The sequence below is a fragment of the Serinus canaria genome, chromosome 2, assembly GCF_022539315.1.
Source record: "Serinus canaria isolate serCan28SL12 chromosome 2, serCan2020, whole genome shotgun sequence".
Lineage (NCBI taxonomy): Eukaryota > Metazoa > Chordata > Aves > Passeriformes > Fringillidae > Serinus > Serinus canaria.
Genome location: NC_066315.1, coordinates 23,612,228 through 23,640,047, shown reverse-complemented (window position 1 = coordinate 23,640,047; position 27,820 = coordinate 23,612,228). Strand labels below are relative to the sequence as shown.

General features: G+C 39.0%; 1 protein-coding gene across 4 annotated transcripts in view; it reads left to right on the top strand.

Moving 5' to 3' along the window:
* Positions 1–27,820, top strand: part of CDK6 (cyclin dependent kinase 6) — a 166,933-nt gene that overhangs the window by 125,381 nt on the left and 13,732 nt on the right. For all 4 annotated transcript variants that reach the window (XM_050970296.1, XM_030228581.2, XM_030228619.2 and 1 more), the window contains exons 6-7: positions 22,460–22,510; positions 26,338–26,473. In XM_050970296.1, the coding sequence (XP_050826253.1) occupies positions 22,460–22,510; positions 26,338–26,473 (187 nt within the window). The remainder of the gene's footprint in view (positions 1–22,459; positions 22,511–26,337; positions 26,474–27,820) is intronic.

Below are 27,820 nucleotides of genomic sequence, written 5' to 3'. Positions count from 1 at the left end.
ACTGTGGTCAGCAGGGTCTTCTTAACCTGCAGTTTGTGCATTGAAGCATCAGGTGTTTGCTTGTAGTCTGCTCTTGGGATATTTGAGATTTAGGAAGTTGCTGTAAAGTTGTTTTCTAGAGGTGGGATTTTTTAAGAATAACTTATGTAGCCTGAGGCTCGGGTAACAGAGATAATAAGTGTAGTCAACCCCATCCTCCAAGATAAATGGCTTTTTTTTAGCTGATTGTATGAAATCAGAACTGTCTCACTACAAAATACTACAGCTGGATGCAGGTGAGCTGTGAATTCATGAGTCCCTCTTGTGTTCTGGTCTTTGCCTGTGGAAAAACACTGATGTGCAGGTTGTACCATTTAGGATGTGGAGAGGAACAAACCTGCAAGAGTTTTAGTAGGGTAAATCTATCTTGATACTAACCCAATCACTTGCATTTTGGTTGAGCTAAAGGCAAAAAGTGCATGCTGTCATCACCTGGGTGATCTCCATGTAGAAACTATAGCGTTTTTTAACACCCATGGTGAAGCCAAAGGATATACAAAAAAAATTGTGAAATAAAAATATATATTGGGTCAAACCTAAAACCCCAAATTAGTGAAATTTAGAAAGGGTTCAGTGCTGTAAGGGCCTTGAGACACAACTATGTAATTTATACAATACGTTCAAATACTAATTGAAGTCTTGCAAAATAACTTTGGGATTTTACTGCTTATTAATTTTATATGGAAAAATGATTTTTCTTGGGCTTCTTGCCTGGTCAAATGGCCTGGGTAGAGTTATCCTCCACCCTCTCTGTCTCTGACTCAGAAATGAAGTCAGAAAATTAGAGAAAAAAATAATGAGTATTTTAGGAATATCACTTAAACTCTCCATCTCTCTTTTTAAAGATTCAGTCTTGCCCATGTGCACAATATTATTCACATATTCACCTATTCACAATATTTATTTCAATGTATTCGACATAATCACATATTGGACATATTCTATATATTTGCAATAGTCTTAAGCTACTGCTAGTTTTTCTGATTCAAAAAGGATAGTCAAAAGCTTCATTTTACCATTGCAATAAGAGTGATACAGGCCAAAAAATGAATGCACAACATTATTACACGCTCAAAACTTTATTTTTCCTCTCATTTAATTTGAAGCATTTTGGCAGATAAGAAATACTGCCATATACAAACTCCACCAATTTAATTTTTTTTTTTTTTGTAATGGTGTATGAGCTCTTCTGAGTCTCCATATTCACACAGTAAATTAAATTTTCTACTTATATATAAATGCAAATATTACATTAATACTAAAAAAACAGTATTTTTTTCTTATAGAAATGAATCTGATTTGAACCAGAGTTCAAACCCAGGACTTTTATTTTTCTTGCCAGATAGGGTCAGTCTGACATTCTCAGTCTTATATTTGGGAGCCTGTCAAAAACTGTAGAGGTCAGGAATCTGCCAAATCTGTATGTACTATGTTCTTTCATTGCAAACAATATGATTTCTACATGCTTCAGCGTACAAGCATGATTTGGGAGGCTTTTCTCAAGGGTCTTTGCCATAAAGCCACAGAAAGCAGCCGTGATGGTGGCTCTGTGGGTTAACATTGCAATACTCTCTGCATGATCTGTGTTGTCTTTTGGATTCTTCTGATGGATTGCAAAAGAAAGCCCATGTTACTGTGACCTTGGTAGCAATAAAATGTAAAATTTTACAAACTCCGTGGAGTATATCCAAAAGATTGAATAAATGCAATAGCAATTTTACTGGGAAGTGGTAGTGCCCTTGGGTGGTAAGCACCAATCTATATTTCCACTGGTGTTGGTAGGATAAGTGTATGAGAATGCAGCTCAAACTTTGCGTGATAGATATGGGTTTGATATTAAAACAACCTTTTCATTTTGCTGTCCTACTGGGTACTTTTGCCTTCTTTTCCTACTCTATTTTGCTTTCTCTTTTAAAGATCTTAAGGGTCTGTCATTTTTAAGAAACATATTGAGACTTCTGTGGGCATTTTTGTATCCCAGGGACTTCCCTGGAATGGGTTTCATAATAAAACACTGTACAGCATCACAAAACACAATCCTGTTTATGTCAAGGAGACATTGGACAGTCTGAGTTTGCTTGAATGGAATTTTGTCAGCTGTCACCAACACAGTGAGGTTGCTTTAAGCCTGGTTAAGTGCAGGACAAACGTGAGCTCTGTATGAATGGTCCACTCTGTATGTTTCAGGTTACTATGTGTTTTAAGTGGATGGCACCTCAGTTTAAATCACCCTTAATCTAAACAATTTAAGACAAATGCAAGCCAAGTATTTATTTAAGAAGTAGATCAGAAATACACAGAAGTGTGTAAAGGACTTGAAAAATTAAATAAATAAATAAATAAATAAATCTCTGTCTAGACACACCTAGAGTAAATTTGAACATTTCTCTCATCTTGGCTGATTCAGCTAAACAAATGACACTTTTCAGCTCTTTTCCTCCCACAGTCTGAGGTTTGTATAAAGTCATAGCTATTTTAAGACTGCACATTTTAATTTTGGTATAGATTTATAGGCTTCTGCAGAGATGAACACATAGAGTTTGTATCCTAAAATCCCTCAGTTAGATTCCCAAGGATCCTATTCTATTTACAGATAAGCAGTAAACTGCTCAGCTCAGGTGTATGTGTTATGTACACAGAAACTCTTCTGCTGTGTGTGTCTTTTCTGTCCATGTGCTTTGCTGATGACAGCACCCCCAATATAGAGCATTACTTCCAAAATTCTTTGTATGACTGCTCCAGTTTTTAAATTTCCTGTTTAGTTAAACAGTTTGCAGTGACTTTTAGACATTTGGATGGAGTGTCATTATGTAACAAAAGAGTAAACGTATTTGTCATAGTACCTGTTTTCTTTGTGATTTAAAAGCTCTGGTGCATGGATAGTAAAAACCAGTAGGGGAAATTGTAAGCTATGCTATGGCTTGCTACCATATCAGAGAGTCCTTCAGAGATACAGCTGGCAGGATTGACAGGGGCCTGAGGGCATGGGGACATCATTTGGCTTTTTTTTAGTGTTTAGATAAAGATTTGAATTACTTATAAAAATACTGCACTTCGAGGCTGAGCATTTTCCAGGCCAGTAGAAGAGGGCTTTGTATTTTCTATTAAGTGAACACCTCATTAAAGAGAGAGGCAGAAACAGGAGTTGCATGTACTTCTGTCTGGATACATAAAACTCTTTGGCTCAAGGAGTGTGGGCAGCTCCTAAGCAGGAAGCCGTGACCAGTGTTTCAGAGAAGAAGAGAATGTCTTTTTGCTTCAGTGAGGTTATACTTAATCCCTGTGAATGAGGGTGAAAGGGGGAAAAGACTGGAATCCCAGGTTCAGATCTGGGTGAAGTGCTCTATAAAAGAAAACTCAGATCACCAATCATGGATTCTCTTCTGAGTAATCAGTCTTGAGAAAATATGTCAAAATATTTTGGTGCTTCATTCTCACTTTATACCTGCCCAGTTTTCAAAACCACACTCCTGTACGATTTCAATGCTGCGCTGACTAGGAGGTTGGTAGGTGTGCATGTCAGACTCAGGAGTCAGGCTATCTATGTAACAATTCCAGCTGGGCACATTTAACTATAATATTAAACAATCAACTGGGTTGATTGTTGTTTACTCCAAAGGGAGTAAACACAGAGCTAAAAATCTTTGGAGTAAATACAGAGCTAAAAATCATCAGAAGAGACTATTAGTTTTTGTAGCCTCTGTTATATTCAGAGTGTAGTCAAGCTGAAGAAGTCATTCACTAGAGGGTGGCCATGTGACTGCATGTTTACAGGCACCAATTCAAACCCCAAACTGGAAAGACAGTCCTCTCCTAACACCCTTTTCCACCTCCCCAACCAAAAGTAAAACAGTATTATCTCATTGCAACAAGCTTCATCTATCCAGGAGGGAATTAATTCTGTTCACATGGGTTTCTTACTGAGACTGTTCATGCACCAGCTCTATGGTGTTTTAATCAGCCTGCTTTTGGTAAAATCATCAGTCTCAGAAATGTGTAAGCTGCATGATTGGCATGAATAGTATGAGGTTATTATTTATTCATTTTTAAATATTAAATCGTGTTTTCAGCAGTTGTCTCATTTTTCAGCCTACTCTGTCAACTTCTAATGTATATGAGACAATTATTGCATTACCAACTGTGCTTGAAAATTGTCATAGCAGATAAGAGATGTGTGACTCTACTGAAATACCTATGGTGGACACGAATAGCAGACACAGGGAAACAAGCTATTGGCATATAAGTCATCTTTCAATGGTATAAATTTGTCCAATTAGAGGAGTTACGTCATTGTGTGTAGAAAAAGCATGAGCTTTTTCTACACACAATTTTTGGACTTTATTGTTGCAGATAATGTATACAGATGTGATGATATCAAAACTCTGGTGATGTGAACACCAGATTTGGGACCTACAGGCTGCCTAGAATCGCAAAACATCAGGTTTTAAAAAACTAGCAGTACATATATTCATTGTTACCTACAATGTCTTAGGGTATTGAGTAATTGTAGATAATCTAAAGCACTAAAATATAGTAAATCTTTATTCCCCTTTCAAAACAAGCCATGTTATTAGTACAGTTTGAAGTTCAGCCATCAGATCCATTGCAAGTACTTTCCTGGGCCAACTACAGAACCAGGTGGTAGAATGGGTTTGTGGAAGGAGACCATAAAAGGAGAATAGCCAGCAGTACTGGGGAAGTACTCAGCACTGGGAAGATCACACCTTGAATGCTGTGTTCCTTTCTGGGTCCCTCACTTCAAAAAGGACATTGAGGTGCTGGAGGGTGTCCAGAAAAGGGAATGGAGCTGGTGAAGAGTCTAGAAAATATGTACCATGAAAAGCAGCTGAGGGAACAGGGGTTGTTGTGGAGAAAAGGAGACTTGGGGCATGACTAACTTTTTAGCAGGATCACACAGAAAGTCTTGGCTTCATTGAAACCATTGTTGAAATTAACCCTGACTTCAAAGAGGATTGTAACCTATTCAGAAACAATTCAGTGTGACAGGGTGGCACAAAGAGTGGCAAAGCTATTCTCTGTTAATGTGCACAGTACAGCACTTAAAGCAATCTCTATAAAAGAGGGCTGCAAATGGCAAGGCAGGAGAGGGTGCTGTGTAGTGGTGTCCCCAGCTTCCATGCCTTGCACTTCTTTCAGTCACTTCTTTCAGCTGCCTCATGTGTGATATGAACCCAGGACTGTTCAAAATAAGGGTTGCAATACATGCGGGAGTTATGAAGAGCTATCAGCTGAGAGTTGAGGCTAAGGGTGGGATTCACAGTCTCTCTTCTGGGCTTCATGAGGCTGCACGGCCAAGCAAAAGAGCATGTATGAATTAAATTTGCCCAAATTTAAGCCATTCTAGGAGTATGATTATTGCTACCTGTCTGCTAAAATACTACACACACAAACACACACGCTAAAGGTATCCACAAAGGAAGCCAAGCCATGAGTACATGAGCTACTGTATGCATGTCCTTATCCAGAGAAAGATGTTCACTTCCCATTTGTTACCAGAGGCAACAAAGTGATAACTTGTAACAGAACCTGCAGTTCCCTGGTGCTTTGAATGGGACAGGCAGCTTTTCTCTCGGAAGGGATCTGCAGTCCGGTTCTTCCTTGATTCTGTCCTAACTAGCGTCAGTTTCATCATGCACTCATTTGGTCTGAATTAGCTGTTCTGTAGGTGCTAATCTCTCACAGATACAGGCCTTTAAGCTTGCACTTCCAAAAAAAAAAAAAAAAAAAGATGTATACGTCTGGCAACTTGTTCAACAGAGAGCTCCAGGTTCTCAATGGCCTAAGTGTGTTCTTCATCTGGAGATTGAAGTAAAGAGGACAGTGGGCTTTGGGGAAAATTGTTCACAGAAATGCTGCTATTGCAGGTAATTGCTTGGAAATTTAAAAATACTGTGTCCTCTACTCCTGACATAGCCTGGGTTAGTTGTTCCTTATGATGAGTTGTTTGGCTATTGAATGGTCTTGGGGAATAATCAGTCTGTAACTTTGTAAATGCATACCCCACACGGGGGGTTGTTATGTATGCTAAATGACCCTCTCTTCTCATTAAGTAACAGTATGTCATTACTTGAATTTTTATTTTGATTAATATTATTCAATTACCTAAACCTTTATGAAAGCAGAAACATTTGTTTAAAGCTTGTAATCAACAGTAAAGTATCATATACCAAAACATTATCAGCAAAATACTTTGCAATTGAATATAGGGCTTGTTTTTCTGAGTATAGGACGTATTCCTGCTGCAGCCCAGATGCATCAGTGATGTGACTGCAGATTACTTGGGTTTGGATGGCAGCAGAACAGAGAGACTACATATTCATATAAACCACCATAAACAGAACTGTCTCAAACTGAAATCAGTTGATAAACTTAGCCTGATTTCTAGAAGAAAGGATTATATTCCTTGTCTTTTAAAAATTATTTTTATTTGCACACCATTGTGAATTGTCCACACACTGGTATTTTAACTTCTGTCTGTGTGTATGGATATTGCAAATGAAATCCTGGAATTACTGAGTGTGAGAAAGAAAGACAACTCTGATTGACAGTAGCAAAGACTTCAGTTTTATTTTACCTTTCTGCACAGACAAGAACAGTACCAAGAACACAGTCTGAAAAGAGGCTCTGAAGATGACAAGGAGCCTCTAAAATATGAATACTGCCATGCAACAAATTGTGAGGCGTATTTCTATGACACAGTGTCATTTCAGATGCATCTTAATTCCTTGTCAGTTATTTTCCCGTGCTTCAGCATATCTGATAATTTAGTCCTCACTCTTTTAAGTGGGCACAGTAGCTATGCAGCAGTAGGAATATTTGGCTTTGCCTACTAGATCCTGTATTCCTCCATATGGAAAATTTCTACTTCTTTTCAGTTCTTAGCTTAACTTTTCCTTCTCATGCTTAGCATTTCCTTTTCATTCTTTTATCTTCAACACATTTCTGAAATGTCTTTCAAAAGCAGAGAAACAATCTGTAATATATTTTCAATCTTCTTTAGGTTGGAAAGAAGAGAAAACTAGAGAGAGAGGCAGAGGAATCTGTTAACAAAAGAAGAAATAGGATGTATAACTGGATGTTGGGAGGGAAGGTATAATGAAAGCAAGACAGTAGAGCCATGGCAAAAAGCAACTGAGTAAGTGCAGCCATGAATGCTGCTTAGAAGTTAGGTTTTCCATATAAACGGCCAAACATTTTAAATGTGGTTTAAGAGAGAACTGTCTCTTTATCACGCAGCAATTTAAACACAGACTTTGCAATCACATTATCTGGTGTTTTCCAGTGAACCTTAAACCAACATATCTAGTGGAGCAAGAGCTCCAAAGTGTAATCATGCACTTGTGTGCTGGCTTACAGTTAGATCTTGGTAGCAGAAAGAACTAAAATAACAAATTTTTTCTGTTTTGTCTTTGGTTCTAACAATCAATGGTGGAGTTTGCAGCTTAGAACTGCAAAGTGTAAAAGCTACACTACTTAATTTGCAACCTTTGAACCAAAGTACTGTACAATTCTGGCCTGAGTTTGTTTCTGCCATTTTTGGAAATTATCTTGTTTTGTTACAAGAATGATTTAAGTTGCAAGTGCTGTAAAAGTTCACCACAGTCCAGACCAACTGTACTGGGAGAGGGTTTGTTCCTTAGAAAGATCTTGTCAGTATTCAAAATTCTGTGCTTTGCACTTTTTATCCTTTCTTCTTCTGCCATTCATGTGCACAGGGGTGTGTGGGAGGCTGATGATTTTTCCAAACTAGACCTAATAAACTGGGATTTTTTTTCTTCCTCCCCAGATAAGTGACCACCTTATTTCAAAATTTTTTTCACGTATTTTTAAAGTTGAATGGACACAAACCACAGTTTAACTTACTGTCCTTAGTGATCTGATAGAACAACAATGACATTCTGCTTCACACTTAAAGAAACTTAATATAAAAGAAAGTAGAGGGCTGCACTTGTTCATGTTTTTTGGATAATGAGGATTGTTTTCTGTTCAACCTGACCTCCAAGGCAGAACTTGCATTGGCTTTAGGCAAAGGACAAACACATTTTAATAGAGAGAAAGGCAAACAGTCAGAGTAGTGCCATAAGTATCGAGTAAGAAATAATTGTGTTTCCAAGACAGCATCACCTCATTAAAAGAAAAATGCTAACATGGTTTTTAGCTCACATTTTTCCTCAAGTCTTTTCTAGTTGATATCTGTTTGTCTGCAGTTGGGGTGATTGATAGCCGTTAGTCAAATCCAGTAACTGTATGGGTTTGTGGTTGGAGATGGGTGGTAAGTGCCAGGCTATTCACTTGTGGTTTTGCTTCTAGTTTCCAGCTGTGCCAGACTTTCAGTCAGAGGAATAGATCTGTTGGTAAGGGAAACAGTTAATAAACCATAGAAACCAAAAACTGCCACTACTCATGACAAAAAACCAGAAGGGAGCCCTGAAGCAGTGGTACAAAGCCCCACAGGAATGGTGCTAGCTGACCAAGTTTAATTTGACTGTTTGGTTCAGATGGGGGGTCATGTCAGGCAAGGCAGTGGCCGAGGGACCAGGACCAGGACCGGGTGGCTCTGGGCTGGCAGCCAGTGGCAGCACACAGCCCAGATAGCACCTCATGAGAGAGGTCTCCTCCTGGAGAGCTTCCCGTAGCTGCTTCATTGCAGGTGGCACAACACTAGTCTGAAATCTCCCTGACCATGACCGTATAGTCCTTAAAATATATGCATTCCTTAGAGGTTCAATATTCCAGTCTGTGACAATCTGAATTAGACTTGCCAGTGGTCAGAGGAAAAGAGCTTGAAGTTAAAAGAAAGACTACAACATGTCAGTCATGATGTAACATCTTGGTGTTAACATCGTAGTGTTTGCAGTGGATATTTGGAAATGCAGCTGGCAGCAGAAACATCTGGATCTGAGCTATGCTGGGCACAGCTTCTGGCCAGTTGCTGTGAGCACCTCTGTGTCCTCTGGAGCATGTCCAAGACAAGTTCATACCTGCGATAAGCCCGAGCAGCCTCAGGGCAGCTTTGGTGGATCCCCAGCTGCAGATTGTTTTTAGCAGTCTCTCCACTAGCCAGAGAACAGGAGAGAAGCAGAGCAATGTCATCCATGCCCCTTGCTCTCTAGCCTGAAGAGGGATAGCCAGCTGTACACTGCCCAAAGACTTTCTGTTTGAAAGGGTCTCCTGGCTCTTTCACACAGCTTCCCTCTGCAGGAACTTGGCTGGGAGAGACTTTGCTTTCTGCCTAGAGTTTGGCTGGGGGAACCTCTGTGTACTTTCGTTTGACTCGTAATACAACTAAACGTTGTTTTTATTTACTTTTCTCTTTCATAGGAAAATGGCTACAAAACGGTATTTAAATTCCTGGGATCCTTTCCTGGACACTGGTGCACTCTGGAGAGGAGGGAAAAAGACTAGACTTTAGCTGTGATTCATTTGCTGAGCTCCCCAGTGTGGGAGGTTTTTTTCCAAATTGAGTGTCTAGTCAGACATTTTGATCCAGGCAGCTTTTACTGAATTTTCTGTATTTGATTGTCCAGAAAAGAAGTCTAATAATTGGCTACCATTGGTCAGTCATAAAGACAATATGTACTAGTTGAGAAGTATATAGGACTAATCTGTCTCATATCTGAGTTTTTCAGCAACTTCAGATTAGCACTTCTCCATATGTATTGGTCACCAAGACTGTTAAATGTTCTTTATATCTAATAAAACCCCATAAACATGCATGAGAGAAGTGGACAGCAGACCTAAAGGAGCAGACATACTCTGGAGTTTAAAAACAGCTAAGAATAGCAGAGCAAAACATAACAGCTTTCTGAGACATTGTGCTGTTTTCTACCAAGTAAATAACTGGCTTTGAGAGAAGACCTCAAAATGTCAATGAGAAAGCAAGTTTGATATTTAGATTTCTGGAAAGCGATTTCTCCAAAGAAGTCATGGTGCCCAAAGGCAGCTCCCCACTATCTCTGTGGAAAAGCTTATCTGTATTGCAGGGGTGAGACCACTGGAGAGAACTTGCCAGCAGATGTCAAAGACCTAGGTAGAGCCCTAACTTAGTGAGGAAGGGAGGTGGCCACAGCCTCTCCTGCCTGTATGTGCCACCTGCCACAGAGCAGCACGTGTTACCCACGTGTAGCTGGAGCTGCCATTGCCATCAAGGGCCTGGTGTTGGCAGGATACAGCTCACCCTAAGTCACAGCAATTCCTGTCGCTTCTTCCTTTGAAGCCATAGTTTGCCTTGTGATATGAAAGCACGTGTTGTTGCCTTGCTTCTGGTTATTGTTTGCACATGGCCTGTGGCACTGCCATTGCATTTGCTTGCTTGCTCTGCCTGACCTGCTGGCCCTGTGCGAATGAGTCCATGTGAGACAGAGCCACCATGGTGTGCTGACTGCTAGAGGCAGAGCCAGGGTTTGACAAGCTCTTGGTGTCAGCATGTGACCTGCCTGGCTGTTCTCTTGTGCTTGTGGCATGCTTCGTTTTGCAGTCTTTTAGGAGCCATCTGTCTGGCATGGTCAAACCGTGTGACTTCTTCCAGAAACTCATGCATAATCTGCTCTGCTTTCCTTTTATAGATGCACTGAATGAATTCCGTCCAGATGCAACTCTTGAGACAAACTCTGAGAAAGTATTTCTTCTTTTACTTAAATATTCTCCATATTTGTAGCTTCTCTCCTAACATATCGAAGTTTGCCAGTAGTAAGTGCTTTTGAAATATAGACATTTGTCAAATACAAATTTCATCCAAGGGATTACTTCATTTCCACGCATTTATTCAACTGAACTGGAGTAAATCGGCATGAAGATTCAGTTACTATTGATTTTCACTGAGTTTGAATCAGTTACCTAAAGGTACATGACTCAATGAGCTATATCATCCAGAATTTCACCGACTACAGTGAATTATCAGATTTTTTTATTAGATTATGTCCATGAAACAGGTTTTATGATAATGTCAGTACAGCATACACACTGTTCTACACAATTTAATAATTTTTTAAGTGCTCTTTATATCCAAATAATTTGGGAGCAAGCTTTCAGCATCTGAAGAAGTATACATAGCAGGAGATCTTTGTGTAATGTTTCTATCTGTAGCTGTTAAATTAAGCCTGTTTGGCAGTGATGAATCATACTGTGCTGCTGTAAGAATGAAGGTACTCAGTTAAACCCTAGATCTCATCAGACCATTAGCAGTGAAAGAGTACATGTACAGAGTCAGAACCGTATTCTGGGTGGGTGTCCTACCCACTCAAGCACAGAAACAGACTTGCTTGCTTCTCTCCTGCCTTGGAATCATTTTTCCATTCCTGTGAAGTAATTGCAAAAGGAGAGGTAGGTGATGCTCATCTCCTGGATCTTTTAAGAGTTTGATTTTGAGGGCATTTTGCCCCCAAAGTGTGAGGGAGTTTAAAGAGGGCCTAGACTTTTTAGCAAACCCTTAATTTTTGGCAAACATGCCAGCCACAACTGTATGAAAAGCAAGGCATAAAATGGCTTACCACAGGAGGAGGCTTTTATTGATTATTCACTTGCTCCAGAATAGGATTCTGGTTTTTTCTTTAATTCTGAAGAAATTAGGTTGGGTTTTTTTCAGAAATGACCGCCATCTCCATCTGGATCTTGAGGAACTCCTTGTAGTGGACATAAAGGTGGTGAGCACTGTGGTAATGTGGGACAGAAGAGTTCAAGATATTCAGGGTGATTCAGGGAGCTGCATGTGCTCAGTATTTCAGAGACTGAGGGAATGTTCATTTTGTAAAGATGGAGTTGCATGCTTTTCGCATTAAAATGATGTCAAAAACCAATAGAGCTGTGCCACAGACAACACAAAAGGCTTATGGTTCAGTAACGGCAAAGCAGAGATAATAGCATAGAAATTGTTGCAAAAAAAAAAAAATTGGAGAGCCTGGTAACACACAAATCTACACCACAAAATGTACTGCAGTTGAATAGGGGAGGGTGGCATCTGAGCAGTGTCATCACCTGGGAGTTAGATTTTTAGTTTTCTCTTTAACATAAAAATTAACTTACTCTTTCTTTTGGTCAGGATTCAAGTGGGGGGAAAAAAATCTGACGTGAAATCATTAAAAGCTGAACAGGATAAATAACCAGAGAGCTCCCAATAGGTGAACTCAGATTACTATGGGCTGTCATGGGCCAGTGAATGTAAACCTCACAGCTTCTCTGCTCTGAGTAGAATGTATTGCATGGGACAAAGTTTTGCTTAGGGCAAAGTTGTAGCTAGTTTAACTGGCCTGTGGAAACTGTATCAGTTTTCCTTGCACGGTTGCTCTACAAAACTTTCTACCTTAAATATTTATCTCGAGCTTTTCTGCAGGTGTTTATCGATTCACTGTGAGCCAGCACAGCTGCTAAAAATTAAAGTATTTTCTTCACACCATCTTTCTAATCCACTTTCATGTCTTTTGACACTCAGACTCAGCAGCTGGGGAAAACGGTTGAAATTGAAATTTAACCTCTGCTCACATAACAGTTAGCCATTTAGTAGGAAATGTTTTCCCTGCCTTTCTTGTCTGAAGGGTTATAATCCATTTACAGATTTTTTTCCTGACCAGAGGTGTTTTATTACAGATGAGGGTGATGAGACATATTAGTTGTGGGTGGGCACAGTTCTGATGTTTCAGGTTTATCTGAAAATTTAGAGAGGCTTAGAGCAACAGGTGCCATTAACACCTAGTATGGGAGCAAATGAAATGATCACAGATCAAAACATGTACTTGACGCCACACAGGAGCAGCTGAAGCCCAGATGGAAAGAAAACCCAAGGATTCTGTCTCTTAGCCTTTAATGTTTTTCCAGAAGGGGGAAAAACCCCACTTTTCCTTAGATTTTATTCTGTATTGAGAATTTCAGGTTTTAGATTGTGAGAACATCTTTGAATTCTATATTTCCCCTCAAACATGGAAATTTGCCATCTCTTGAAGCTTCCTTTTCTGAAGTCTCACAGAGTGCCCATGTGCAGCCTCCATTACCTCATTGCACTCTGTCACTGTACTACTGCAGATGACAGAAAAGCTTGACTTACAGAATTTTTCTGATGCTCCTATAGTCAGATACTTGCTTTTTTGCCTTATTCTTCCCAGTTCTAGAGTCTCTTTTTGGGGGTTTTTTCAAAGTTAGACTAGTAATTTAGTCACATAGATGTACCATTTTTTGTGTTGCTCATAATGGTGAAAATAAATCATCATTTGTGGCATTATCCTTTCACATTATTTTGTATTAAGTGTTTGGAGTATGAGCTCTTTATCCATTGAGTAAACTTTCATCTGTGAAGCTCATTGCTTAGCATTGCGGAGATAGAGATAAAGCCCAAGAAAACCTGGGAGTACATACTTGGCTCTTAATTTACTCAGTATCTTTGGGGAGAGCAGATGAACCTGTGTGCAAACTGCTGTATGTGTTCGTAACTTTCTTTTCCCTTTGATAAGGAAGAATCTCAGGTAGGTAAGGGTTGGTTTCCTTTGGGCAATAGCTATGTGTGCAGTCTTTCACCTGATACAAGAATGGTAACTAGGTTAGACATTTGGTTTAAAATAATTTATTCCAAGAGAAGTCAACCTAATGGCACAAAACCTATTAGCCTGAATCTGTGCCATGAAAACAATCTGAATGAAAATATTTCCAGTTTGTGGAACATTATTGAATTTTAATGAGAGGGCCTCAGACTTTAAAACCTGTTCTGTATCCATCCCCTTGATTAAGACTACTCCAGCATTAGAGGCACTCTCAAGCAAAGCCCATTTTAAAAGGGGTTTTTGCAGCAGTAAATATGGTAAATGTCAAGGGATGAGCTTTCTTGAAGTCATGTTGGCATTGCAAGAAAAATGTAGAGCTGCAAAAAAATAATTAATTCTGTATCTCTGAAAACTCTGATTTGAAAAGATTTTCACAGTGAAATTTCATACGGGATAAAGGAGTAGATACTTGATGTAGAAGACTGCTTTAATTTCATTTACGTAATTGATAAAGACTAGGAACAGACTGAAACTCCTCTTGCTTACCTTGAAGTTTGGTCTTTTGCTTGACATAGGTGTTCTAAAACCATTTCTTCAAAATACAGGATTTAAAAAGCATCTTCAATCTGACTAAAATGTGTCATTTTGGAGTGCTGTCTGCTACATTTTTAAGTGAGGAGTAAATTATGAGTTAAATTAAAGAAGTGGTGAAAAACAGCTCTGACATGTTCCTGGGGAGGATACAGATCTGCTCGAGGAAAATATGGGCAAATTTGTTCACAGGCATGAGGTTCTCTGCACAAACACACACACACACACACAGACACACACACACACGCACACACATGCAGACAGCCTGCAAAGTGTCCTGCACACTGAACTGCACCATTGCTTGTTTGAATGAGCAGGGGAGTGAGGAGCCCTCTTGGCTCCTACCCTTCCACATAGGACAGCCTTTATCTAATCCATACCTCAGTTATTGCCTTCAAATCCCACAACTGAGTTGCACAAGAAGGGCAAAGCTGTGTGACCATTTTAAAGAGTGCACATTTAAAACAGGGATATGAAAGAAGTTCATGAAAGAGAAGAGAATTGAACTAAATTGAACTAAAAGTGATTATGGGAAGACCATGACCATATTGTATGTGTCATATCAGTATTTCTTTCAGGCTGCTTTCAAAAGGCAGAAGCCAGCAGTTTAGTTATGTCATTTCTGTATTATGTCATTTATGTATCATTTAGTTATGTCAAATTTCAAACTGCTGATGAACAAGTAGATGTAATTTAACTGTGCACAGTGATGAGATGGCTGTTTAATACACAGTTCACTAATTGCTGGTAGAACTGTCAGTAAAAACAAAAGGAATGCTTCTTTTTCCACACTGAGCAGAGACTTTTTTTTCCCTTCTCTTTTTCCAAGGTCAGTTGTGTATGTATTTACAGAATTTGCTTCAAACATTGCCACAGTTTTTCAAGGTGCCACTATTATATCATGCTTCCTGAGCTGAGATAACAACCCTTAAAGCCCCAGTGAAATAAACCTACAAATCTTGCGGGGAAACAAATGTCCACAGATAAGAGAACTGTGACGTGCATGATGAGAGAGTAAGTGAAGGACGTTCAACCTATCAAGGCTCTTCTATTTCAAAAAATAATGTTCAGTGATGAGTTCTGAAGCAGTTCTGCCCAGGAACAAATGAGATCTGCCTGTGTTATAGCATATTCTGGTCAAAGATCATATCTATACTTATCTTGCTTTTGGGATACATATATACAATCTATGTATCCTTCTCTTGAAGCATGATTTTTATTTCTTAATAAAGGCTTGAAAGCAGATCTCAGATGGCTTGAGCCTGGGGTCATTGATGTCTGTGGAAAAGCTCCCTTTTATGTCAGTGGTGGGGGACAAGGCCCATCATTCTGTTCCAAGGCCAGCAGGGGCTATGCTTACCTGGAAGGTATCAAGCAAATTTTAAGCACCCAGAAAAAGATTTCCTTTGCCATTTCATAAGGAAGCTTCGAAGATGGTTATATTTTCTCTTACTTAGGGAGATTGTTATGTATATTGGATATACTTCTATTGCCTACTCTATACAGTAGGCTGGCCCTGCTTTGGTCATAAAGCTGTACATGGTGCCTCTGTTTGGTTTCCCTTTTACTAACATTTCCCTTTCAGTTATGCATGCAAAGGGAACATCTGAAGTTGGGTCCTTCCTTGCTGGCTTGTATCTGCACCCAGCTCTGAAAGCTCTTGGTTTGCTTCTTCAAGAAAGAGACCCCATATGTTTCTTATGAACTAGACCAGATGTACATTTGGGGGTCAGAATATTATCTTTATTCCTAGAATTAATTGCTTCATTTTGAATAGCGATAGGGAGCAAATTCAACACGCTACAGAACTGGAATTTTGCAAAACTACCACTTTTTTAATGTGCTTCTGTGTACTGGGTGACATGAGAAACTTCAGGGAAAATAATAGTTGTTGTAGGTTTTGATGCATTAGATCTGGTTCTAATAATAGTTCAGTAGTGACACAGCCCCATCTTAGAGCTCTTATTCATAACTGTGATACTATCAAGCTTGAAGAATGATAGATTTTTGAATGAAAGAAATTGGGCTTTTAAAGACTAAAATGAGAAACTCAAGATGGCTGATCTGGTTTCTGTCAGTTTTTAGCTGAAGAGTGTTTCCTCAGTTGTAATGTTTATCTGTGTCATCTTTCTTCTTACATATTGGAGGAGAGAAGATAAGTTTTGTAAAAGTTTTGAGCAATTTATGATCAAGTATAATAACCTCTACATGAAGTAACTTCTTCCTATGCAGTGTCTGGCACCCACCCACACAGAGATACTATTAAGGGGAAAGGAGAGAGAGAAGTACAAGAAAATGTTAGGTTTAAAATGAGAACTCTGAATTACACAACAGCTGAGCAAGTCACTTTTGACTGGAAGTGAGTTACTGTCCAGAGTGTGAAATCTTGTCAGCATAGCCTGTTTTCAGACTAAAGTTTCATATTGCACCTTATTCATCTTACATACCAGAAGGCCAATGATCTTCGTCTTTAAAAGGTGATGCTTTTTTTTTTTTTTTTTTGCTTTATTTTCTCTTTTCATACCTGCAGTACAGACTTGTGCAGGCAATTTGTCAAAGAGAAACAGTGGTAGCAACAAGAGTGACTAGGAATCAGCTCAGAAATAATCCCTCTGAATAAAGCTTTCCACAGGACAGTCCAGATCATGTTATTTCTAGTCATCTCATAATTTCAGTTTTAGGTCATGTATGGCTTTAATCCTTAAAATGAAAATATTTTCTTCATAACGAGTAACTAAGAATCTGACAAAATTATTTACTAGCTATTCACATTTTGTAATATGAAAAGAAAAAAGCCATCCCATCCTTTTAATATATCTCTGACTATATAGTTTGGCAGGTTTCCCATGGCATGATGCAGGATTCCTTGGCAAATGTTACTTGGCTGTAGCTTTTTTAGATTCTTCACCATCACTTTATTGCTCTTACACACACAGACATACAAACTCCTTAGACTTAACTGCTACAACCCAATCAGATTCTAAAATTTCATGTACAGCTTCCATGTACCCTCATTTTACCATTTCTCTTTACGTTTTTTTCTTCACTGTGTCAAATAATCCTGGACATTCAACACCTCCCTCATTTTGTATAATGCCTTCAAAGCTGCAGTTACATATTCTGAATTCACTGCTCTTCTTCCCAAAACAACTCAGCATCTTCTCAACCAGAGTGTCTAAGCCCCACTTGCCCAAATATTAAGTTGTACCCTTTCCACCCATGACATTTTTCTCATTTTAGGGAGTTGTTGTAGGACTTCCCTGAGTACACATGGATCACCAATATACAGGCTTTTCACTAAGAATATTGTATATATTCAAGTTAGTAATTAAGAGATTATCCTTATCATTTTTCTGTGGTAACAAGGAAGGGGATGGAATTCCTAACTTCTGTTGTCACAATGAGCAAATGGACTAGCAGAAAGAATCTAGGTAGTTATTTTGTATGTTATTTCTTACATTTATTTCTTACATATCTGGAAAGATACTAGGCTTGTCTAGCTTTGGAAGCCCTTGTGTTGGCAATTCCAGAACTATCATGAGAGCTCAGTAATATGTTTTGGTTAGAAAGTTAATTTCTTACCTTTTTTCACTCATCAACACATTCTTTCTTCATGTGACCTTTCTTCCATATGTCCATTTTACCAACATCAGAAACGGAAAGATAGTTTCCAATCAGAATGTCACTAATTAGTTTAAAATGTCAGTCACTGTCAAGAAACCTGAAGAAGTCTTTTCCTGTGCTGCAATACATGTGGGTTTTTAGGTTTTTTCCTTGTGTCTGCATCATAGACATCTGCGTTATATATTTGACTAGAATAGTGCCTATCAGTATCTTTAATTCCAATTTTTGTGAAAATTCTAACTTTCCTTATGAAAAGCTTTAGATTCTCTTTGCTTTGTAGACCAAAGACTGAAAATAAAATCTAGAAGTAATGTGTCTGGTTTACAGTTAAAGCTCATTTATCTCTTGCATGTCATTGTATTGTCATTGTATACAATAGTTTAAAAATTGCTTTGGCATGTCTGTAGAGTTGCACCAGGGAAAATCCTTTCGTGGAGACTTGCTTAGGAAATGTTTATATCTCAGTTTTTACTGAGTAGTGCAGACATGAAACACAATGTCTGTGAAATAAAGAACTCAGCTTTTCAGACAATAATATCCAGTTCAGATAGAAAGAATATTCAGTGAAGGTGAAAGTCGGCATGAGCACGAGCAAAAGCTAAGGCATGGACAAGAGAAAAAGAGCCTTAAGTTGGTAAATGGTTAAATCTACTTTGTTCAGCTGTATATAAGTATGAGAGCCTTTTGGCCAGGAAACTAATGGTGCAAGCCCTTTTAAACTATAAGCAGATGGTAACATTTCAGGATTTGCAGGTTTTCCATTGCAACCTTATGTTGTGATCTATATTTTTATTTCTGTACTGTCATAGATTCACAGGATGGTTGAGATTGGAAGGACCTCTGGGTATATCATCTGGTCCAAGCCCAGGCAGGATCACCTAGAACTGGTTGTCCAGGACCATCTCCAGATGGCTTTTGAATATCTCCAAGGTGGGAGGGTCCACAGCCTCTTCAAGCCAGTGCTTGGTCGCCCCCACAGTAAAAAAAAAAAAAGTTTCTTTGTGATCAGAGGGTGTTCCTGTGCTTCTGCTTTCACAGTGCAGACTCATAGCTAATATCCATTTAATTGTGCAGCTGCACATTTTGTACCTGAGGAGCTAAGATACTTGCTCATTGGCTCAGGAGGGGTTTCTGTTAGCAGGACAGCATAAGCAATACAATGCCTCCATCGTATCTTCTTGTCTGTCAGCTAAGGGCATTCTGGTCCTACAGCAGACATGAAAAGGCTTTTCCTCCATACAGTGGGCATCAATCTAGAGGCAGTGGATAATGGCCTCGCTTCAAAGCCAGGAGGAGGAGTAGCCAAACAAGGTAGACACTTGCATATTCCCCGTAATGTTTTCCTTGCTCTTTTGCCCTGAAAAATCAAAGAAGCAACAACCAACAAATGTGGGAACCATCTGAGACCCCTTGAGCAAACAGGGAAATTGAATGTGCACTCCAAATCTTCTTGCCCTATCTTCCCTACTTGGTGTGTGTTCCGTAACAACAATGGTGTTGGAGCCTTCAGAGCATAAATTTTGTAGCAAGCAAAGTCAGGGATGTTTGAGAGGATTGAGGAACCACACAAAAGGCAAATACATCCCCATGGATAGTTCTTTCATCCATGGGAACGTCCCTCTTTCCTGAGATACAGATTTTAGGTGTTTTTTGAAGCCAGAGGGCAGACTCACATCCCCTGCCACAGGACGCAAACCCAGCTCCATGCCTTTTCTGAAGAAAGAAAGAAGGAATTCTACAAAATCAGGCTCCAGAGTTTAACCAGTCTTACACAGATTATGATCGCAGAGAGGAGAACATACACTCAAGAAAGAACTTCTGGATCAAGCTTGCATAAATAAACCTCAGGGAGTGAGTGGGTGTATGAGTCAAATGAAAGATACCAAGAACAAAGGTGAAATTTTACTTTTCTGTGGCTGCTGAGTGTTCTCAATTCAAAGTTGGTGAGACAGCTGATGTCCGACCACCTTAAGGAATCTTTAGGTGTCTTGACATGAAAGTTTTTATGTGACTGACAGCTGTCAAATCATTACAAAAGAGTAACTAGTGCCAAAATGTAAAATGAGAGCTTCGTGCAGCTGCTGATTAGGTGAATCTATTTCCCCAGTCATCCATCCAATATTCCAATTGAACTTCGAGCCAAAATTCGTGAGGCAAATTTGATTATACTAGTGATGCCTAACCTGGAGTTGGCATCCTGTTGTAGTCATGATGGTGGGATGGATAGGAGGCTGAAAGATGAACTAATAACACCTAATTTTGATGAAATATCAAAGTATGTTGGAAGGTCACCTGTGTTGTGTTGCATAATTATACTTTCAAAAGAATTTAAATTCTTGCTTCAGTCCTTAGTGAATTTGAGACAGCAGCAATGATGGGAAAAACCTTCCTTAAAAATCCCAAGAATTGTACTTGTTCTGGCATGACACTGCCTAAGGTGATTTGCAAACAAGGCTGCCATTGCCAGGCTTTCACGTTAATGCAAGGTTCAGCATACATTTTAAAACATTAAATCAGCTTTCCATTTGCATAGATATGATTATTTGAATGTGTAGATTCTGTTAGCTTAAAGGGCCCAATAATCTAATGCTGGAGCTGAAATTAAATATTCAAAGTAGCTATATGTTAATAATTTCAAGCAGTAGTTCCAAAAAATGTCTCTGCTTGACTTTGGCAGATACAGAGAGTGTCTGCTGCCACAAGCAATGCTAGGATTGTAGCTATTGAGGGTTCTGAAAATCAGGCTCAAAGCTTAGGGCAGAAGTAGATGCTCCTGTCTGAGTGGGTTTTTGTAGAAGCCAGTATTGCTATATGCCTTAAAGCTTAAACCCAAAAAACCTAAAGTATGAGTTGCAATGGTCTTGTCTAAGTGACTACAGTTAGTAAATATCATGTGTATCTGGGAAGCAAAAAATCCTGTTATTGATGATTTATTCACAATCAAAATAAATAAAGCCCTTTATGGACAAGTAACAGCTACCATATTTTACTTCATCAGATCAAATCTCATGTCAGATGGTTTCAAATCAGGTTTGATTAAATTGTTCTCTCAATGTCTCTGCACAAAGCAGTTTGGAGTATAAGTTGATATGACATGACCTGAATGGCAGCAAACAAGAAGGAGGTAAAATGCATGTTTAGTTCATCAAAGAACAGCATGTCTGCCAGTTCACTGCTTTTTCTTGATGGCCCAGATTTCTGCAGAGATTGTCACGTCTAAGAATGTCACAGTGCTCTGTGTCCACTTACTGTATTTGGAATGGACCCACAAGACACGCAGTGACATGGAACTCTGGTGCCTTTGTGAGAGTGTCAAGATGGAAAGTGCCACTTCTCAGTATGAACTCACAGTTAGCAAAAGGAGATCCAGATCCTACACCTGCTCCTGCATATGGGCAGTGAGAGGGGAAGGACCATAGCTGACTACTCGTTGTTCTCCAGTCTCGATGGGAGAGATCTTTCTCCTGTGAAAAGCAGCAGTGAAACGGTGCCTTTGGCTGCCACAGGTGTCATGGACTTGTATCAGACAGGAGAGAGGCGTGGAATGGGTGTTCCTCCATAAGCAAGGACTGCCAGTGGAAGCCGGGGGTTATGCACTGTCTGTCAAGTCACTGTGTCTCAGCTGAACAGTTCTAGAAACTGTAACCATGAGTTTACAACATACTCTGTACTTAGAGATCCAGAAGAGAGGGCAGCCTGACTATCAGTCAACCCAAGTTACTATCTCAGTTGCAGTGTGTGTGAGTGGTGTTTCTTGGAATAATCTACCATTTGTTGAACCGAAGTGGTACACAACATCTGTGGCCTGATCTTCACAGATTGCTCGTTCTTGGCTGGATCCTTATTCAGTAAAATGTTGGAATATCTTGGGAGTTTCAACATAAAAGTGCACTGTTGTTCAACACAAAGCTGGCAATACAGCCATACTGCCATACAAATCAGAATTTCATATTTTACAGTGGCATTGTGGGGTGATAGCATCTTGTACATGATGAGTGAAAATATTTTAAACTGCACTTTGAAAAGAAAAAGTGTGTCTGAAAGTATTTTTAGTCACTGTTTTGGTTTTTTTTTTCTTGAAAGTCTTTGGACATTCAGCCTAACAATTTGTTTCTTTCCTGAATGTATCTTTATTTATGCAGCAGAAGTATTCCTCTACTTCAAGGTAAATTCTGTACTGTTTCACACCCCATTGTTTACAGACCTTCATGAATCCATTGTCATTTATTTGGCCCCTTAAACCTAGGAGCACATTTCCAATATGCAGTATGCAGGAAATTTAAATTTCAATTTATTTTCATAGTAATTAATCTCTAATGTTATTATGTTTTAATGAATTGCATGATATTCACTGTTTTTGTCTCTCTTAGCAGCTATTTTAGTGTTCTTTGTAATGAAAACAATTTTGTTAATGATAAAATTCATAGGAAGGTATAAGTTGAGGGAAAATTATGTCATTCATGCCAAAGGGCACAATTAAATTTTCAAAAGTAGTGTATTTAAAAATATGTGTCATCTGTCCCCTTTTGTTTCTAGTTTTAGTAGAAACTTGAAAGGTTCACTTGCAGACTGGATAAAGCAGGGAAGCAGAAGATAGCAGAAGATGAAGTCTCAACCCCCACCACGTTTTCACCCTGCATTGGCAACTGGCAGTGACAGTTAAATAAATTTATATTAATTCAAGCAAGTCACATCCTAAAAACTTTTTTTTTTTCCAGACCACTCTTCCGTGGAAATTCAGATGTTGATCAACTAGGAAAAATCTTTGAGTAAGTAATAACCAATTGCCTTATGTCAGTATCTGTTTAACATTGAAACCCTATGAGATTTCTTTGCCATGTTTTTATGCAATAATGTGACTAGAATTTCCATATTTCCTGTTGCTATGGCATGCAATATGATATTTCTGTGTATTTTGTGTCAGAATGGAAGGAGGAAGCCACATGGAATATAGTTCTGCAAAACTGTTAGCCATCATCAGGAAGTTAGGAGACTTCTGGGTTTGGGCTTTTGAAGTCTCCTTAACATGCTATGCATGTACCATTCATACATGTTCATAAACAGTTAAGTGCAAGAGATTCTCTCCATGTAAACAAACACAGGAGGTTTTTTTCATTTTTTTCTTTGTGCATTGCAGAAAACAACATTAGAATACATTAAAAGCTGAAATCTCTAGGATCATTACCAACATCATCTTTGCAGAAAAGACTTCCAAACATAAAAAAATATGTTAGCTTTTAAAATTTATTGTGTAGCCTGTTAACAGTCCATATTTTGGTCTGGAAGGTAACTGTGAGAACTGAGGAATATCAGCATTTTAATATGTGCTTTCTCAGAGACAATTTTATTTTAAAACCGTTTTACAGTTCTAGGAGTTTGTATTTTTCAGATACATCAAATATGTTAAGGAGGCAGGCAGACTCTAAACTCTTTGAGGTGTAATACTTCTCATCCAAAATTCTGATATTACCAATATGATAATTAAGTAGGATTATATTACTTTTCCTTGTAAAAACTCTTCAGACTGAGGAACATCTTTGCATTTTTAAGAGGCCTGTAAATTTAATATCTGATGTACTTATCATGTAGGTAGGAAATCAGAACCACACAGAGCTGATTCCAGTCCAGAGGGTGAATGCCTGTTTGCCTCTGCACCTCTGTCTTCCCTTTCTGTATGGAGGGGCTGCAGGGATCCAGGGATCTGGATGGAAAAAGAAGTAGATAGCACAGAGAGAGCGAGAGAAGTATTATTCCAAAATGTTATTTTCTTGAAGATATTCCAAAGAGAAGATAGTAAAATTTCTAAGAAAAGCTTAAACTGAACAAATAATGAATTTCTCTGTTTAATCCTGTTTCCAGTTCTCAAATCATAACAGATATGTTTCTAAACATTTTCATTATTCAGTGTGGGGTTTCTAAATTACAGGTCTTGATTTCACACAGTTGACTTCCCTTTCCTGCATACCATACCATGAGTATGTGACTCACTTGTGTGGTTAATTTGTCATGCGCTAAATAGCTCTTCCTGCCCAATCCAGAAAAATCAGTCCTTACAGTTTACTTTTTCTTCTTCTGCCAAAACTACTTCTTTAGTCCTGCAAAATTCTGCTTTATTAAATGAAGACAGCTTTGATACATGCAACATATTTTACAATTAAAAAAGACATAGCTGTGATTTCTTCCATTTGTAACATTTAAGGGGAAAATGAAAATTAACTGGGCTAGGATTAAATGTATAGCTGCTAGTGGCAGCCTCCAACAGGGATCTTTCCATCCCTAGGGGCTGAGATTACCTGTGCAGAAAAGAATTCAGTAAGAAAAGAAAATGCTGTGCTAAATTTAGCCGAAATTCCTTATTGCACATTTACTTAAAGAGAAAGTTTGGGTTTGCTTCTTTTGTACAGTTCTTCCTAAATAGTTGAGAAGTTTCTGTCTTGGATTCTGAGGGGTTATGCCAAATAGTGTTTGTGTTTTCACAGCTGGAGAACCCCCTACAGTCAGGCCCAGCTCTTGTAGGAGGGTTTCTTTCTGCAGTAGTGACTCATTCTAGAGATCAGTTTGGACAGAAGGAAGTTTCAGGATTTCTGTGCAATCTAGATTGATGTATCCTTTCAGATAATGGTGCTGTGGTCTGCCTTTGCTTTGCATGTGCATTGTGATTTGTGTCAGTAAAATTCCACTGTGTATAAGAGTAAATCCCCCATACATGCTCAAAACGTTTTCTTGCATTTCTGGGACACCTCCAGCTTGTGGCATATCCTCATAGATTTCAGGCTGAACTGCAATGGTTTGAACAGGCTTGTCTCCCATTGTGATCAATGGGAGTGGAAAGTACTCAGCATTTCTCAAGACCAGGCCTGAACCTTTGGCAGGAGGTGAAACTTTCCCAAGCTACTCCCGAACTTAGTCACTGAAATGGTGATGCTACTGGACCATTAGAGTGGGAGCAGCTCCTCAGACACTCATTATTAAGGGGTTTGGAGAACTACATGTGTGTAACTAAAAATGTCTCTCCTTTGCACTCAGTCTTGTCCAGCCCACCCCTCTCTGACAGGTTTCTTGTCAGTAGCTCTGCCTGTGCCTGCCCTTATTCTGCCCCAGTCCCGCTCTGCTGTGCAGTCGTACAAAACAGAGGGACTAACCAAACACATTCGAATGACAGGTTAAATGTCACTGTTTTTTAAAATACTCAACTCTCCCATCCTCGATGCTATTTGTATTATATTTAATATGGGAACCAGATCCTGAAATAGCTAATCAAAAGGCTTGAACTGCCATGGCCAGGGAGGCTGCCCTACAGCCACACTGATAAATGGGAAGTGTGATTTCTCATACAGCTTCAGCTTAGCATTTCCCAAGAGCTGTGGTACGTCTAGATGTAGTTGGATTTAATTGTCCTGAGACACTAATTGCTTTGCCCTTCCAACCATGCTGGTTTTTTGAGGACATACTAATTTTCAGAGGTATTTTCAGAGGTATTTTAGGTAAGCCAAATTACAATCTAAAATCCACATAGGTACAGTTGGGGTAATTCCATTACGTTTGCTGAGGTAACCTATGAATTACCTCCATGTGGTTGGCCCACGGCCTCACCCAGTCTTGTGACAAACTCAGTGAGAAAAAAGGTCAATGCTGCTCCCTAGTGGCACTGGCCTTTGTGCAAGCCCAAGTACTCAGCGACATCGTTTTTCTGTTCTTTCATGTCTTACCCTGCCAGTGTTTCCATTGAAAATCTCAATTTTGCAGGTTATAAAAATTTATTTTCCCTGAAACCAAACAAGTAATGTATGAGCTTTTTCAGAATTTCCACCAGAATCTGGTTTTCAACCCCACAAATATAAACATCTGACTAAAATATGAAATGTATGAGACATAATTCTTTGTTGGTGGTTTACCTATTTAATTTATTTGAGTTTCAGAACTCAGCACGATTATTTAATAAGTATAAATATCTTATATAATTTAAAGAACAAAGAAATATAATACTTTAAGAAATTAAAATATTCTTTTTAAGAGTAAAGAAAAGCTAAAATACTATTGAAAGCAAAACCACAAAGATCCTCAAGTGCCATTTCTAAATTGAGACTTTAAAACCTGCATTGTGAAGCAAATAATTGTTTAAATTTGGGCAACAATTACTGCACGGAGCTTTGAAGCATTATGAAACATCCCTTTTATTGCCTTACCCTCATCTTGACCCACACTCTTCTCTCAGTCCCTATTCTTGTGAAAAAAGATCCTTGCACGCAATTCCCCTTTGAAACTTACTGCTTTTAATCATCCTGGAGTGACATATGTTGCACCATCCAGTCAAGAGCTAAACAACGTTTTTTCTAAAGCACTCAGTCTTTTTTTCAATAAAAAGACAGAAAACTGAGAGGCCAGAAAATTGTGCTACCCACAAAATTATTTCAACCAAGCACATTGAGGGCCTATGTTTATCAGCTTCTATTCACAGAGATTATTGCACTACTGTAGAGTTAAGCATTTAAGCTCATTTAAACTAAAATACTTACAAAATGCCACTCAGTGTAATCAATATGAAGGGAAAACTGCATAAATGTTCAGACCTAACATTATGTTTTTCATTTTGCAGTGTAATTGGACTCCCAGAAGAAGAGGACTGGCCTAATGATGTTGCCCTTCCAAGAAATGCTTTTACTTCTAGACCCGCACAACCCATTGAAAAATTTGTACCAGATATCGATGAAGTAGGCAAAGACTTGCTTCTTGTGAGTTTCCATTTGTTGTTCCCTGCCTCACATGACTGGTGGCTCCCACTGTGCATGCAACTTGCCAAGAAAAAATGGAAGTTCCCATTTAACGGAGTTAGTTAAAAAAAGGTCAAAAAATTGTTAAGATAATTGGTGTTAATCTGTGAAATGGATCTACCATTTTTGTGCTATAGTGGACTCCATATAAAGCAGGAAGTAGACTGTAGTGGCAGATTACATCTGCTAGCCTTCTACTGAATGCTGAAAACTTTGCACTTTGAATTCACCAATTATTGCCTCTTGCAAATGGGAAGGCTGAACAGAAGCAAAAGAATTGGGCTGGTGCAGCTCTTTCCATCATTGTTATAGATACATTAGAAATCCCAGTTCTGAAATTCAGTCTTGAAATGGAATATAGGGAATGGCCTTGCATCAGTTTGCTTCATGCTGTGCTTATTGAAATCTTAGATTTTGTTCTCCAGAAGTCTTCTAAAGATCTTGATTCATGTGAGCTAGGTAGAGTGCAATTCTTGAAAGACTTGATGCATCTCTTCGGGAGCTGCTGTCTCTGGCCAAGGTTATCTCAACAGCAGATGGTCCCTGCAGTGTCCTCATGACAGCAGCTCCCAGCTGCAGAAAGCTGGGCATTTGAAATGGCAGGGGAGAAACACTGCTATGAGAAAAATCTGTTGTGTTTGCAGACAGCCTGGAAGGGGAAGCTAGACATGGAACAAGAGTTAGATTCTAGGAACAAGAAGGAATAATATATGGCCAAGAGCTCAGTGAGTGTGAGGCATGATGGGAGAGAGGGAAGGAGGGAGGGAGGAAGGAGATTAATATCTGTGCCTAGAAGGTGAGGTAGGAAAGAGATCTGTTCCTGCCAGGCAAAGAGATAATAAGTGGGAGCCACAGATGAAAGGGGAGAGTAGAACTGGAAGTCACTGAATTAAATTTCAGGAGTGAAATGATAGAAATTCTGATACAAGAAAAGAAAGTAGGACTAGGAACTGGTTAGACAAGAACAGTAGGAAGAATAATACATGGAGGTGAATGCCATAAAGAACAAGGTATAAACGCAAGGCTAGGGTAGAGATTTCAGTGCTGGCTGGACAAAGGCTGGGATACAGATCAGGAAGGAGGGCCATCAAAGTGCAACTAGGAAGATGAGGCAGAAGCTGAACACACAGCATAAGCAGATGAAGGCTGTCCTGTGCATGTGAATTAAGGAAAACCTCTATTCTGGGATTTCATAAATTGTGAATACTTGAATTTTCTAGCATGTAATTTTTGAGGTGGCCATACCCTTAAACTGTGACCTCACTGCTTCTTTTAATATGGATGGTCATTGTGCACCACCTTCTGAGA